Source organism: Myripristis murdjan, chromosome 8 (assembly GCF_902150065.1).
Source record: "Myripristis murdjan chromosome 8, fMyrMur1.1, whole genome shotgun sequence".
NCBI classification, from domain to species: Eukaryota; Metazoa; Chordata; class Actinopteri; order Holocentriformes; family Holocentridae; genus Myripristis; species Myripristis murdjan.
Window position 1 is genome coordinate 10779170 of NC_043987.1, and position 14647 is coordinate 10793816.

Below are 14647 nucleotides of genomic sequence, written 5' to 3' on the forward strand. Positions count from 1 at the left end.
TAGCGGGAGGAACTTCCGGTTCCTGCTTCAAAATAAAAGCAGCAGCGCTACCTGCCCATATTACATTTTGAATCGTTCTTTGGTGGAAGTTCTGTATTTTTATTTTTAGCCTTAACAGATGTTTTGAGCACGGGCATATAGTAGACGTGTAGCATGTCTTTGATTGATGATTTCCATAACAATGACAAAACAACAAAACTGCCCAACTAGCTGCAAGATATGTCAGCTGCCTTAAATTTAATTGTCCAGTTGCTGACCACGCTTTTGACCTTAGATTCATCTTTACTGAATCTTTAAATACTATCAAATATGGCCAGAGTTGTACTTCCTGGGACTACTCATTTGCACAGACCAGTGGTTCAGTACCCCCTTTCTCTGATTTCTGAATCCAAGTTCCCCATTTACCCTCCTACCACATTTTGCTCAGAAAACTGCAGTAGAAACCCATAGCTATCATGCAATGAGTGAATGATAACGCACCTTTGGAAGAACATAACATTACAAATAAGAAATGGAGTGAAGGAGCTGCAATTAGTACCTCGTGGGCAGATTTATTTTAACACTGTGGCCACAACCTCTCAGTAAGTCAGTGGTTCAGGCAATTACAATAGGAAATGGTTGTAGTTCTGTTATTATAGTTCTTTTTTATGTCGTAAAATTCCCTAATATATTAATGATTTATTCTTAATTTTTCTATTGTCTCTCACATACTGTCTGTAAGTACCTCCGCGTACCAGCAGGGGTACATGTAGCCATGTTGGAGAAATGCGGGAATGGACAATCAAGCGGAAGCGGTATTCTTGGTGAGTACAGGTAACTTTGAAGAAGTTTGGTGTCTTCGCGCTGAGAAGTCACCGTGTGCTTCCGGGGAAAAAGACGTCACGGGTGGACATGGGGGTGCAGGCCAGTCCAAACCACGGGCCCAGACATTTAATACTTTAATGGACTAGATCTGGTAGTCTGCAGGTCTGCAATGCCAACATAGTAGGTGATCCCCGTGACGGCTGAAAAGTTAGTAACCATTGTCTTAACTTCGTTAAAGTTTTAGCTTGTCCAAACTACGAACCTATAGGAGTTACACTGCCCTCCACAGAATTAGAGGCGCCTATTTAGGGAGTCTGTCGATTCATTCATGTTCTGCAGATCACACTACTCCAAATAAATGGATTGTCAAGTATTTTTAGGATTAAATGCTTGATCAGAATCTTGATGTGGACTAGGAGGACATCTATTGGTCATACTGGTGTAGTACACCCGTCCTCTGTGTGCTATAAGAGAGCCCCTTACATAATGTGTGACACAGTTGGAAATCCTCACACAAGTAGACCCATTTTTGGTTTGTACTATTGAACGTATAGTGGAAATTAGAGATTTAACATCGACTTCCTTGTACAAAGTAGTTTGAAAAACATGAGTGGTGTCCATTTATGACTAGAAACATAGGTAGGCCTAGGTTGCTTACATCTTGTTTAATCCATTTTATTTTAAAATGCTTGACACTGATGAAAAAACAATCCAATTGTTTTATTTTGATCACTTGTGTGAAGTCATGTAACTGCCCAGATGTATTCGTTTTTAAACTGAGTTTTCACCTTCAGACCTCAATCTGAGGCCATTAAGGAAACCCTATCCCTAGGGAAAAGTGAAAGTCATCCAATATCCCCTGCATCACCACATGATCTGTCACTACAATTGTTCATTACACATTGTATAGCTGAATATTACACTGATTGCATAATCATGAAAGTGGTCATGTAAAGACACATCCTTTGTAAATGTAAATCCTTTGTAAATCAAATCAGTCCCTACGTAATTCAAGTGACAGAAAGAGGAAACAGTATTTGGTTAATATGCACTGCAGGTTTTATTACACTCAACTACAGGGAAAAGGAGTGGACAAAGGAAAAGCCCAATTCCCATTAACCTACAGTCAAAACCATTTTTCCTCAAAAAACAAACAAAAAGGAAAAAAAAAAAAAAAACAACTGGTAAAAAACACTTCGGAGCATTTAAAAGAAGATCGGTACATGAATTGCAATCACAATAGAAGACATCCAAGTGTAAAATATCCTGCACATTTCCATTCTGTAACAACTGCAACCGCCCTTCTGTGCAGACAGGAGGGAAGACAGGACGGGCTTCAGTTCTTAGCTGGTGTCCATCTGTGGAGATGAAAGATTTCAAAGTAAGACTGATGCTATAAGTAAAATGCTTAAATGACCATTTTAATATGGGTACATATTGCCACCTTCTGGACATACCCTGGCATTGTAGGCATCTAACTGGGCGTCAAGCTCCTCTGCTGAAAGCTGCTGCTTGCTGCCGCCACGGCCACCTCGACCCCTTCCTCTGGCGCCCCCAGCACCACGACCTCCACGTCCTCTCTGCATGTTTCCAAAGCCACTCACACGATTTCTGTTCATTCCTCCACCACCCCTGTTCAACCTGAGACATGAATGTTCATCAGAAATTCTATCTGCAACATTTACAACTGCGAGGCTTTTCCCCCCAAACACAAGATAGCTGCACTTACCCCTGCATAGGTCGCCTCTGTGTGTCGATCTGTGAGGTTACAAGCTGTATGTTCATCGGGCGTCCTGAAAAAAAACAAAAAAAACTGTCATTGGCCTGACATTTATTGGGGGGAGATCAAAACAAGCACGAGTTGAAAGTAAGTGGGGCACATACCGTCAAGCGGGATACCATTATATTGTTTCATGGCCTTGAGTGCATCTGCTCTCCTTTCGAAATGGACATCTGCAGTGCCCAAACTCCTTCCAGACCGGTCGTAATGAACTGCAGCCTTCTTCAGAGTTCCAAATTCAGCAAAAAGCTCCTGAAAAAGCAAGCAAAATGATGCCATGTGTTATTTTTCCGCAAGTTCTTTCAACATCAACGTTCTTCTCAGGGCACTACCAAAACAAGGTGATATGACTGTGGGGCAAGTACCTGAATGTCTGCATCTGAGACTCCAAAGTCGAGATTGGAGACAAGCAGCTTCCCTCCAGTTTCCACACCAGCTCCACCGCCACCCCCAGTGCTGGGACCGAAGCCATTGTCGAACAAGTCATGCTGCCACTTATCCGGAAGCTGCTTAGGCTGCAACAGATGAAAGAGAACGCACCTGCTGACTTCAGGATCCCCTGCCTCTGTCAATCACAGAGTCCACACGGCTGGGTGTTGGGGCAAGCAGGGGCTCCACTTCCAACAGGACCAGGGTACTCAGCTCCCCCATGAAGATCCCCCAATGTTCCCTGCCCACCCCATCACTACAAGCAAGTCAATCAGCTCAGACAGAAAAGGAATCTGGACACAAAGGACAAACCATTAACACTATTCCAGTACAAACTTTCAACAAGGAGTATGAATGTGTGTTTTGGGCTATATATAATCACTTAAAATTTTCATTTAAACACTTAAATTTAAGTTTATTGACATTTGTTGAGACATGTCATAACCATTTAAGACTGACTTTAATGCCATTGTACACAGCTGATTCATATTATCCACATAGTCTATACTAAACCCTAAACCCCTCCCAGCTAGCTACCAATATTGCCCGCTGTTCTCTTGCCATCTGCGCCTCCACCAAAGGCTCTCCAGACGGCCATCTCGAGGGAAATGATCCTCAGGTACACGGGGGTCGCCCTTGGGAGCACCGTAGCCTCCGTTCACCGTTGCTCGTGGTTCCTGCCTGGCCCGCCCAAGAGTTCTTTAGCAAGCCATGAAAAGGCTTACATGGGAGAAGTGTCCATGAGAGGGGGATGGAGCAGACATGTGACTAGAAAAAAAGGCCAGCTATCCATTCTATGCAATGGTGGTTATGTGAGCGTCCATTTTGAAACCACGCCATTTTGATTGGGGGTTTGGATGCCTAGTTTACTCATTCAGATTTACCAGTGAAGCTTTGCCTTAAAGGAACACTACCAGGGGGGGGGTTAAGTCCACTGCTCCATCCACAAACCACACCGGTTGAAAGCCACTGAAATGGTACTGTGTAGAGAAACCCCGCCAGCCACTCCCAAACAAAGGCCGCTGGGCCACAGCACCAGGACTGCTCACGGTGTTATCACAACTACGCTCCCAGAAGTGGAGGAAAAAAATCTTCATTTGCAGATGTCGATGAGGTGGTTTCCTTTCGCCATCAATTCATTCAACACTGGGGGTGGAAAAGCACTGCTACTGACCGTTGATGACTATCGCTAATTTGACGGTTTGAAGATGCTGGATTCAAAATGGCGCTGTCAAGGCCCGGGTCGATTAACAAGACGATCCAACTTGAGCTAGTTAGCCAACATGGCTAGCACACTAGCCCACTCCAAAGGCCTCTTCTTCAAAAAAAACACTTATGGGTTGGGAGAAAGGACACACTATGCATACAACTTCCATTTAATGCTTAACCGCAAACTAGTGAGAGCCCCTCTTTTGAGGAAAACTCGACGGTTAGCCATGACATATTCGGTTGACTAGCATGCTAGCTAGGTGGTAGCTAGCAAGCCTACTGAAGATTAGAAGGATGTCACCCAGGCATTTTCAGGCTGCCAAGGGCTTTTCCTTTTTCTGCTCATTCCTCTAACTTTGTCATACCCTGCTGTAAGGCGACGGTCTGCCTCTACCGCGGTTCAGGTTCTGTCGGTTCCTCATGGGGCCGGATCCGCCGCCTCGGCCTCCAAATCCTCCCCCGGTGCCTCCAAGACGCCCGACACCACCTCCTCGGCCCCCGCCTGAGCCTCCCCGACCACGGCCTCTTCCACCACGGCCTCCGCCTCTCTGCTGCCTGTTCTGTTTGATAATGTCGTCTAGGGACATATCCATTTTATCTGTCATTATGCTGTTCAAATAATACTAAACTTTCAACGAAATATAAAAAAATACAGCCTAGCCTCGCTTGGTCCCACTCCCTGCCCTTCTGAGCCTCGAAGGCTTGTGTCGATGGAAAACAATCTTCTTCTTCTTGTGGAAAAACACAATGAACCAGCGTCAGCGGGATATAGAGGGAATCAACTCGTACGTGCTGTACGTGCGTGTGACGACATCCCGTCGTATCCCCCGTGGCTCCACCCCGAAATGATCTGTTTACATAACACAAATCTGTCAGCTGGGGGCCTACACAGCAGGAGGCCGAGTTAGCCTGATAACTTTAACCCTCCTGTCACCTTCAGATTTAATCACATTCTGGGGGTCGATTTGACACCAGCAATTTAAACCCCTGGAAAATGAATTTAATAAAAATTGTTGACCAAGTTTATGTGTCAGGTACTTTATGTCTTGTTGACAATACATTACAGTTCTTGTAGGAATCATGTTCTCCTCTTGAAATGTCACATTAACTGGACTGGTTCTCGCACTACCACAGGTAAGATCATGCTTGATTATGGCCCTAAAGCAGAGGAAGGCTTTTTGAATATTATAAATGACATGTTATAGTTCCTCAGTGTGAAGCACAACAGCTAAAGCAAATATGTGCAAACTCTTGATATTTCTTATGTTTTATACAGCTAAAAAAGAAACACCGATATGTACAGAACGTACTGTCATGATAATTTCATGTTTAGCTACTTGTCCCCATAAAATTGGGGAAAGTCATGAAATATGAAGCAAAAATTATGTTAATCATGTATTTTTGAGACATTAAACACTGAATAGGATCACATTGGCCCCAAAGATAACAGGAGGGTTAAAATAGTATTACAAAATATGAAAGGAAATATATTTTACTAGCAGTCATCAACTTCAAAGTGTTACAAAACACAAAAATGGCTGCTACAAATGATTCAGTCATCAACATGGATGACTGAATTATATTCCTAATCCTAAGCATTTAAATTGAGTTTTACAGCTTGAAATTACTATCATCCTGAAATAACATGTTGTTTTCCACAGCTGGTTTGTAATCCTGCTTTGTGGAATACCCCCCGGATCCAAGCTTCAGTTTCTTTTCATCATGCCCACTTCTTTCAACACAAAGACCTTCTTCTCCTTTAAAAAATGGATTCGCGCACATTATTTAATCATGAGAAGTTTTTCCAAAATATAGAAAGTGAGCTGATGGTAAAATCAGTGTATTGTAGATATACTGATGCATTCAGCAGTATAGGGATGTATCGACAGAGAAAGTCTGTCTGGTCAGTGTTGGTGCAAGATCAATGCAAGTATAAATATTGTAAAAGTCTTTTATTCAACGTTTTGTTTCAAGGCTGGGGAGTCAATCAGGGGCAGCATACTCGGGGTAGTCTCTACTTAAAGTCCATTTTAGGGTGAGAGGAATTCATTTTAAAAATGTTGGCTTTCTACGTTGAATTGGCTTCCAAAACTTGCCCATGAAATGTGATTCCAATATCACCATTCCAACACTTCTACAATTTATCTATCAAACTATCTTCCAAAAAAAAAAAAAAAAAGAAGAAGAAGAAGAAGTCAGCCCTTCAGCATTCTCCTCCAGGGTCATATTAGTAGATGTAACAGGGTTCATGTTTAAGACTGCAGTCTTTTGTGTCCTGTGGAGCTCGGTGGTTGTCAACAGTTTGTACCTCATCAGCATCAGATGTCAGCAAATTGTGATGAAAGTTTGCATCAGTCCCGTTCACATAGAAAAATGTATCTGAGGAATTGATGACCTGGGGGGGAGTGGGTGGGAGAATTTCTGTTTCTTGAAATCCCAGTTCTTTCCTTCTCATTCAGATGGAGAGGGGTGGTAGACAGAGAGGGGGAGAGACAGAAAGAGACAGAAGGAGGGGAGGTTCCTATGTTCCTATTAGAAAGGAAACTGGCTTTCTGAACTAGACTGGCCAAGAGGGCTGACTTGCTGGCTGACGGAGGGCTGATGGAGGAAAAGTTCCCAAGGATAATGGGTGGGGGAAAAAAAGCTGCTGGACCGTCAGGAGAAAGACTAGGACTTCTTGGAGTCCTGTGTGTTGCGTTTCCTTAGGTCACTCAGGTCCACTGGTGTGAAAGCTGAAAGGACAAACAGAAAAAAAAGTTATTTATCCTGTGCTTGAGCAGTGGTAATCCTTTGGCGACAGATATGACATAATCCAGTCTAGGCACTTACAATGTAGGTTAGGGTTTGGGTTCTTTTCCACATATTCTTGTGGTCCACGGTCATTGCGTTCATTGTTCTGTGTTGATCTAATGTCTCTAAGCACACACTGCCAGGCTATGAGAAAGCAAAGGCAACATTTTGGTCACAATCATAAACACAGATCATTCAACTTAACGAAGCTGAGACAAGTGTGGTGTTTAAAGTGCCCAACGTCAGTACCAGAACATGCCCCTGGCACAGCTCTTGGAACGCAAGTAATATCTGGCTGCTTGCAAAAATGTCTGCATAGTCACAACAAATGACAAACAGCAGAAAATAACAATGGAGGCATAAAAAAATATATATACGGATGTAAAAATAATTCCAACACTGGATCATAATTAACCTAAGTAATCTGTTTGGTTCATTATTAAGTGTTGGAGGGTAAACTTACTATCATGGATAAAGCGCACATTTTCCTCATGTGCTGGAGTAAAAAGCTCCCCGCTGTTAGTCGGGGACCGAGGGCTTGAAGTCCGCTTGTAACTGTTCACCATCCTCGGAGCAGATGAGCTTTACAAACAAGTAAACAGCAGAGATTAGAAACTAGCAACTAACTTAGACAGACAGACAGACAGATATTACTTGCTACTATATTCATGTCTTTCAATCTTTGTTCATTGTAAACACAATTTCATATAGTACTTGTGTGTATTCTAGCCCAACGTAGTAGAAATCTAAAATGAAATTAAATTAGGTGGAAATTACAGAAAAGAGAATAAATGGGGTTGTTGTTACAACACTACAACTTATGATGTAAGAACATTGTGAACAATATGAAAATGTATACATTTATCGTTGGTGCACGAATGCAACACGACAGACTGAGACGAAGAAAATTTGTGAAAAATGTATGAATATAAATACTTGAAAATATTTAATTACAGAAATGTAATGCATAATGCAGCTGAATGAAGAACAGATATATGCAATATAACATGAGCAGATACATATACAAGCAATATGAAGTTACAGCACATCTATATATTTATAGCATGCGTACAGAATGTGTATGGGTATGTACACAGAAACGGTCTATATGTGCATTCAAAAAACTATCCAGTGATGTCATGTGCAGTGGTACACTTAAATATATGGCAGTCTAATAGACAAAAAAAAAAAGAAAAAAAAAGTTTTACTCCAGCAGTTCTGTACCACAAAAACAAACAGAGGACAAGGTTAAAAGGCACTTCACTGCACTGGGGGAAGAAAAAAAAAAATAAAAAAAAAACAGTAGTTCAACTGTTTCTAAGGCAACAGCTTTCAGCTCTTAAGTAAAGCTTGATCTAAGAATTATCTTCCATAGGAGCCCCGACTGACTAACCTACCAGTTTCCTCAGGTAGGCAACTGTTTTTGGACCTGAGGGGGCATTTTTGCTAGAGGCATCACTTCGTTGCTCAAATTAGTACCTTTGCAGTGTTTAATAGTGCAATGCAGTGATGACTATTTCCACACTGTTCATCACAAATTTTGTGCATTCCTCTATATTTGCTACTGACAATTTTACCTGACACTGAAATACAGTTTTTCCACTGCAACCTAAAATTGTTTTTTCTGTATATATTCTGCAGACTGTTTAGTCCTACTAAGAGTTGCAGTAATGTGATCAAATTGCATCCTTATCTAATTTGCAGTGCAGTAAATAGAGAGGTGTCATTTCATCACATAGCATTACAATATTATGACACTTGGCACTGGTGATGCAGTGGACTGATTGTTACCTGGACAACATCTCATTTCAGTATTGATGCACTGTTAGAAAGTATGACATTTTTCTTAATAACAATAAGCCACCCAGCCCCCAACACAACCTGCTGCCTATAGTAAATACCAGCACGTCTTCATTTTGTGTAGGCTACTTGCTGATAGTCAGGACGGACATAAGCACTGTGATTAATGTTCTGTCAGTTCTGACAGATGCAATGAAAAAACGATTCTTTGTACAATCTGTTTCAAAAAAGATTATTTGTTCTCTTAATGGAATGGAATGGCACAACAGCTGTTGATATTTCTGAGGTCCTCCAATGACAAAGTTGCAGTATTTTTTTTCTGATAATGGCCCAGGATTGTATATTCTGTACTTGGGCATCAGTGCCTAAGATCCATAACTTGTTCAGACCTGGTCATTCTGTTTGCAGTCTGCACTCGCTCTTCGCTCCTCTATGGTGAATGGATAGGATTTGAAGAATTAAAGGTTCCAATATCTTCTGTTGATTTCTAGCAATGGACAACAAAGTGACAGTATTAGTAGGCTAATATCCCTATTGGATCAAAGCAGTCCGTTCATGAATCATATCATATAATACAGAATGAGGCTATGATGACAGCTGATCATCTCGACAGTCGGTCTCGGCCGGTTCTCTGCCGTGCTCAGGTCTGCTTGCTAGTTACTTAAACTTGACTGGGTTAGTAGTAGCACAATGACCGATGGCTGGGATAATAATGTTTTGCAAACTTTCTGTTGTAAACAACACAAGACATATGAGCAGCAAATGCTAGCATTAGCTAACAAAAAGGGCTTTTGTTTACGTTTGGGCTAACTGTAGTAAGCAACATTTGTGGCTAAGTTAGCCAGTGTCAAACTGTTGTGTTAAAGAAGACAACATGTATTTGTTTCCAAAATGTGCCTATTTTCTACTTGTTTGATGTCCCTGTCCCACTATATATATATGAATATATATGCCTCCTGTGCCAGGTATAACCTGACGGACACAATACCGTCAGCTAGCTAGCTAGCTGGCGTTTCATGTAGCTGCGGCTGGACTGTTGTATCGCCGCTGAAAGCCAGCAGCCCTCACCCTGACTGACTGTGCACACACCAACTTGCCTCTAGCTGACTGCACACAACTAAAAACACGCAACATGATTTGAAAATATTTAACAAACCTTTTCTTTGATCTATTTCCGCTTTCTTTTTTCCAGACAATGTATACGCTGTTAACTTAGGCCTGGCTAAAACGTTGCCAATGCCAACCAATCACTTCCGGGCAAAGAAACGGAAGTGAAGGAGCTTAAATTAGGACGGGGCGGAGCAGACTCTCCTCTCTATTCCTCCTTTATCCTTTATTTGATTAAATTCACGTCAAGTACATGAAGTATACACGTTACATACATTTTTCATTAGAAAAGATTCTGTTAAGATACTCAAGGATAAAAAAAAAACAAAAAAAAAAAAAACATAAAAAGTAATTATAATGAAGGACAAATAACAAAATGTAGGTAAAACAAACAAACAAACAAAAATCTTCAGGGTCTGCAACCTAATTGGAGTAAATTTGAAATGTCTAAGTAATGAAATAGTTTTTGCCAGTTTGTGATTTGTGAGTTTTAAAGAGGACTACACCAGACAGCCATAGCGGCCCTGTTACATGTTATTAACAGTAACTAAACATGAAATCTCACACAGTTGATACTGGCTGATGTATTTTAACATTAACCCCTGGAATAAAATGTGGCGTTTGTTACTGATATATATGATACATATGTTCCATGTCCTAGACAGGTGACAGGCTACAGGACAGGTGTGTGGTGCTGGGCTGCTAGCTGCCTGTCTGTCCACGCTGTCATCAATACTACAAGGAGGCATGGACACAGTTCCTCCATCTTTATTATATTTACTAAAGAATGCTAAATGGAGCCTTATTTCTTTATTTCTTTATTTAAATCCTACCTACTATAACTCATCTCTGCAATAATTCTCTAAAGCAAGAAAGTATAATGTCAAACAGTTTCCCAACCTGCAACTATATTAACCTGCTACTATATTATTAAGTCTCATCTGAGGATTTAATTGAATTTATTTATTTATTTGTTTGTTTGTTTGTTTGCTTTTGTTTTGTTTTCATTCATTCATTCATTCATTCATTCATTCATTCATTCAAGGAATATGATTTACCCAATATATTGGATATATCTGGATAAATATATCCAATGTATTGGATAAATCATAAATACATACATCTATGCATGCATACATCAATGAATTGCATGAATTAATTATCATCACATAAATCATAGGGCCCATGTCGAGCCAACATATGTGTGCAATCTGTCTATAAAATGCAAAGTAATTTTCATGTGGCAGCAAAACTTGAAAAAAAAAAAAATGAATTTGAGGTCAGTGTATCTTAATATTAATGGACACTTGTTTTGAAAACCTGCAGTTCTGTAAGTGTGTAGTGCCCAGCCCTTATAATACACAAGGCTATTTCTTATTCAGTAACAAATTACACCACAACAACATAGTAATAGTTATAAAAGGTGGCTTTATTTACAAAAAACATGTACAAAAATACTTATTGAGGAAAAAAGTATAAGACTTTCATTGCTGACACACATATTCGCTCAGCACACTGTTTCTGAGAGGAAAATAACACCAGCAGTACGTGAGAGGGGGAGCGGCAGCAGAGATGCACTTCTAGCATGAACCCGGTGCAACTTTCACTGAGCTCTGATCCAAGAACGGACTCTGGATGTTCCTCTGTCTGCCCAGCAGTAAGGACACATTACTGTTTGTAAAGGTCATGAAGGACAAGTCAGCCCAAATCCAAAGATTCAGATTCAGTGACTGACAACAGTACGAGTACAGAATACCACAAAGTGCAACAGTGTACTTACAAATGTGTGATTGCTTCACATGGAGGGCTGACACAGCTGATATAAAACTATAAAACTGAAACTCTCTTAACCACAAATGATAATCTGACTGTCCTCAGCAGATAATAGCTTTTAAGACCTGCATCATTGATGAGCTGTAAAGATGAAATTTACAGACAGCAGCACAATATTGGCAGTGTGCGATATCAGCTGATATTAAAATGGAGGGCTCTTATGCTGAAGAGCATATAGGGATGCAGGCAGAAATATGATGAATAAAAAACAAAACAAAACAAAACAAAACAAAAAAAAAAACATCAGCATAGCCTGGGAAAAGAAAAACAGCTTAACAAGGTTATAATATAAAAGAAAAAGAAAAGAAAAAAAAGTAGTTTGTCTCAACCCTACAAAAATAATAAATCAGTACAGCCTTCCTCTTCCACAGGAACAGTGGCATGGTCCGAGCCCCAGTTATGCTTCTTCACCTGCTATGCCGTTTGTGTTGTACATGATGTTCCAGATCCAAAATGGCTGCTCCCTCTGTTCCTGCTCGCTGATCTCCCTCAAGTCCTTTTTGGTGCCCGCGTCACACACAGCCAGTCTCAAACAGTTTGGCCAGCTCTTTGCAGTCAGGGTCAATGAGGTCTGCAGGTTTCTCTCCGCTCTCATTCTCTGCCTCGGTGCTGGCCCCCATAGACAGCAAGTAACTGAGGGGCGGAGGAAACATGAGAGGCATTGTTAACCAAATGGAGAGACAATATTAAAAATAACAGTCATCACTGGGGCAACTGGTGCCTTATATTCTCTATGGTGACTATAATGAATTTTTGGAATAGGACATGGTGCAATTTTTTTTTCACCACTATCTGCTCCATGGACTTATAAGGTGTCATCTAACTTAATTATTGTAATGATCTAGCTCTATAAACAGGGCTATAAATGCTGAAAAAGTTAGAAAAAAATCTAAATAAGTTTTAGAAATCACCAAACGTGAACATTAAACTTATTAGATTTGCTATATAAATAGGAGGAATTAAGACTATTTAAAAATTAACATATAATCATCTTTCCTCCTTAATATGCGTAATTAAACACAATACACGCCCCATGACATTCTGAGATTTTTTTTAAATCTTTTTTTTTTTTAAATCTTTTTTTTTTTTTTTTTTTTTTACTTTGGCAAGAGAGAGTTAAAGTTCAAATGCCCATGTTTTTATGCAGTGCCAAACTGGCAGTGTCACATTGAGCTTTGTCTAGTTCAATCAGGTCAGTGTTGTTAGGTAACCAGTTGTTGCCCTGCCTGAAAGATGTTTCATGAATGATGAGGGCGTGTTTCTTACAGGAGACACTTCAAACTTTTTGATACTGCTGTTTATTGCTCTAATAATCTAATTGCTCTATATTTAAATGTGGTGTCTATGATTTGCAGGTTAGAGTTTTATTACTATGTTTAGATATAGACAATCTATTTGACCATGTTAAAAAAAAAAAAAAAAAAAAGCTAGCTTGCCAGGTCAAGATTAAAGGTTTAAAAAAGATCACCTGGCAATTTCCGGGAAGCCGTCGCTGCAGGCCATGTGCAGTGGCGTCCAGCCGTCCTCGTCCCTTTGGTGAACGTCAGCTCCATATTTCACCAGCAGCTTCACCACCTCCAGGTTTCCCGTCAGGACGGCCTCATGTAGTGCTGCCATGCCTGCACACACAGTAGCAAACATGGAGTCAGGTCAGGATGAAGCACGCATTGCTTTAGAGTTTCTAATCCCTCTTGATTGTTAAAATTTGCAAGTTACTGGACAAAAAAACTGTGGTGGGAAGACTTTACTCACCCTGAATGGAAGAGAGTATCCACACGAACCTTCCTTGCCCTCATGAACCGGCCAATTTGCTCCAAATCTCCACGTCTTACGATATCCTGGAAGATGATGTCATTGGGGAAGTGCACAGTCCTCTTTGCAGGTGTGACGGGTATGACAGGTGCAGGGTTCTCCTGTGCTTGTGCACGGCGTGTCGAGCTGTACCGTGATCCTTTGCTGTATGACGGGATGTACGTCGACGTGGACTTGTATGTGGATGTGAGGTGTGATGGGGTGTAATGCGATGTGCTGTAGTGTGTTGGGGTGTACTTTGTCGTAGAGGTATATGTGGACGTGTAGTGAGTTGGAGTGTAGTGTGTAGGGGTGTAATGGGTAGGGGTGTAGTGAGTCGGAGTGTAGTGAGAGCTGCGTGTGTATGATGACACCGGTACATGGTAGCTGTACTTCATCCCTGCAGTGGTCACGGCTCTGCCTCCCCCTATGCTGCCAGCCCAGGAGGAGGAAAGGGAGAAATCCAAGCAAACGCACCAATCCAATCAAACAACAGTATCCTTTGCCCTGTGTCCTTTTTGTCCTCTTCTTGTCCCCACTTCCCCCTTATCCTTTTGGTTTCCTGCAGGAGTAGCTCCTGCTGCGGCTACAAATACTTTCCAAATGCCTTGCTTCACTTCACTGTATCCCGATCCCTTTCTTTTTGGATATGTGGTTCTCTGACTCTTGCCTTTGTTTTATATTTCTCACGTCTGCATTTGAAACTGCAATTGCACTGTATGTTTGCTGCTGCACAGGCTAGTCGTCTATTCGGGCAGGTGGGACAGACCCCTATATATCCTCTTCAGGGCTATTTTAGGGCCTAATATCGAGTGACTTCAGCCTAGAAATGAGTGGCCCCTGTCCGGCTCCTCCCACTGTAGTCACATGCCCAGTGTCACTGCTCCCACCCCCTAAACTATAAAAAATATTGACAGCCACAATGTTCTCTTTGACTCTTGCTTAAGGCATCATGTCAAACAAACACCCAAACAACTATGATCAATATCACAGCTGGGGGTATTAGGTTCTGGCCCCCATGGGGAAATTGAAATTTTTAGTACTTCAAATACATGTTTATGGGAGGCTTGGAGCCAGGTTATGTCCTAATTTTGGAACAGTGCA

General features: G+C 41.2%; 3 protein-coding genes across 4 annotated transcripts; all 3 read right to left on the reverse strand.

Annotated features, from left to right (window-relative positions):
* Positions 1-1840: 1840 nt before the first annotated feature.
* On the reverse strand, positions 1841-5000 carry alyref (Aly/REF export factor). The gene is made up of 6 exons (XM_030057679.1): positions 4588-5000; positions 2950-3099; positions 2689-2836; positions 2534-2597; positions 2262-2445; positions 1841-2162 (listed from the first exon to the last, which is right to left on the reverse strand). The coding sequence occupies exons 1-6, from the start codon at positions 4825-4827 to the stop codon at positions 2148-2150; spliced, it is 801 nt and encodes a 266-aa protein (XP_029913539.1). The 5' UTR covers positions 4828-5000; the 3' UTR covers positions 1841-2147.
* Positions 5001-6157: 1157 nt separating this feature from the next.
* mcrip1 (MAPK regulated corepressor interacting protein 1) lies at positions 6158-10103 on the reverse strand. Of its 2 annotated transcripts, XM_030057681.1 has the most exons (5): positions 9969-10103; positions 9202-9299; positions 7476-7594; positions 7052-7156; positions 6158-6954 (listed from the first exon to the last, which is right to left on the reverse strand). In XM_030057681.1, exons 2-5 carry the CDS (start codon positions 9207-9209, stop codon positions 6890-6892), a joined length of 297 nt encoding a protein of 98 aa, XP_029913541.1. In that variant the 5' UTR covers positions 9210-9299; positions 9969-10103; the 3' UTR covers positions 6158-6889. The 2 variants fall into 2 exon arrangements, with proteins under 2 accessions (XP_029913541.1, XP_029913542.1); XM_030057682.1 differs by lacking the exon at positions 9202-9299 and having other exon boundaries at positions 9969-10071.
* Positions 10104-12151: 2048 nt separating this feature from the next.
* On the reverse strand, positions 12152-14240 carry ppp1r27a (protein phosphatase 1, regulatory subunit 27a). Its single transcript, XM_030057680.1, has 3 exons — positions 13503-14240; positions 13221-13368; positions 12152-12385 (listed from the first exon to the last, which is right to left on the reverse strand). Exons 1-3 carry the CDS (start codon positions 13939-13941, stop codon positions 12265-12267), a joined length of 708 nt encoding a protein of 235 aa, XP_029913540.1. The 5' UTR covers positions 13942-14240; the 3' UTR covers positions 12152-12264.
* Positions 14241-14647: the final 407 nt, after the last annotated feature.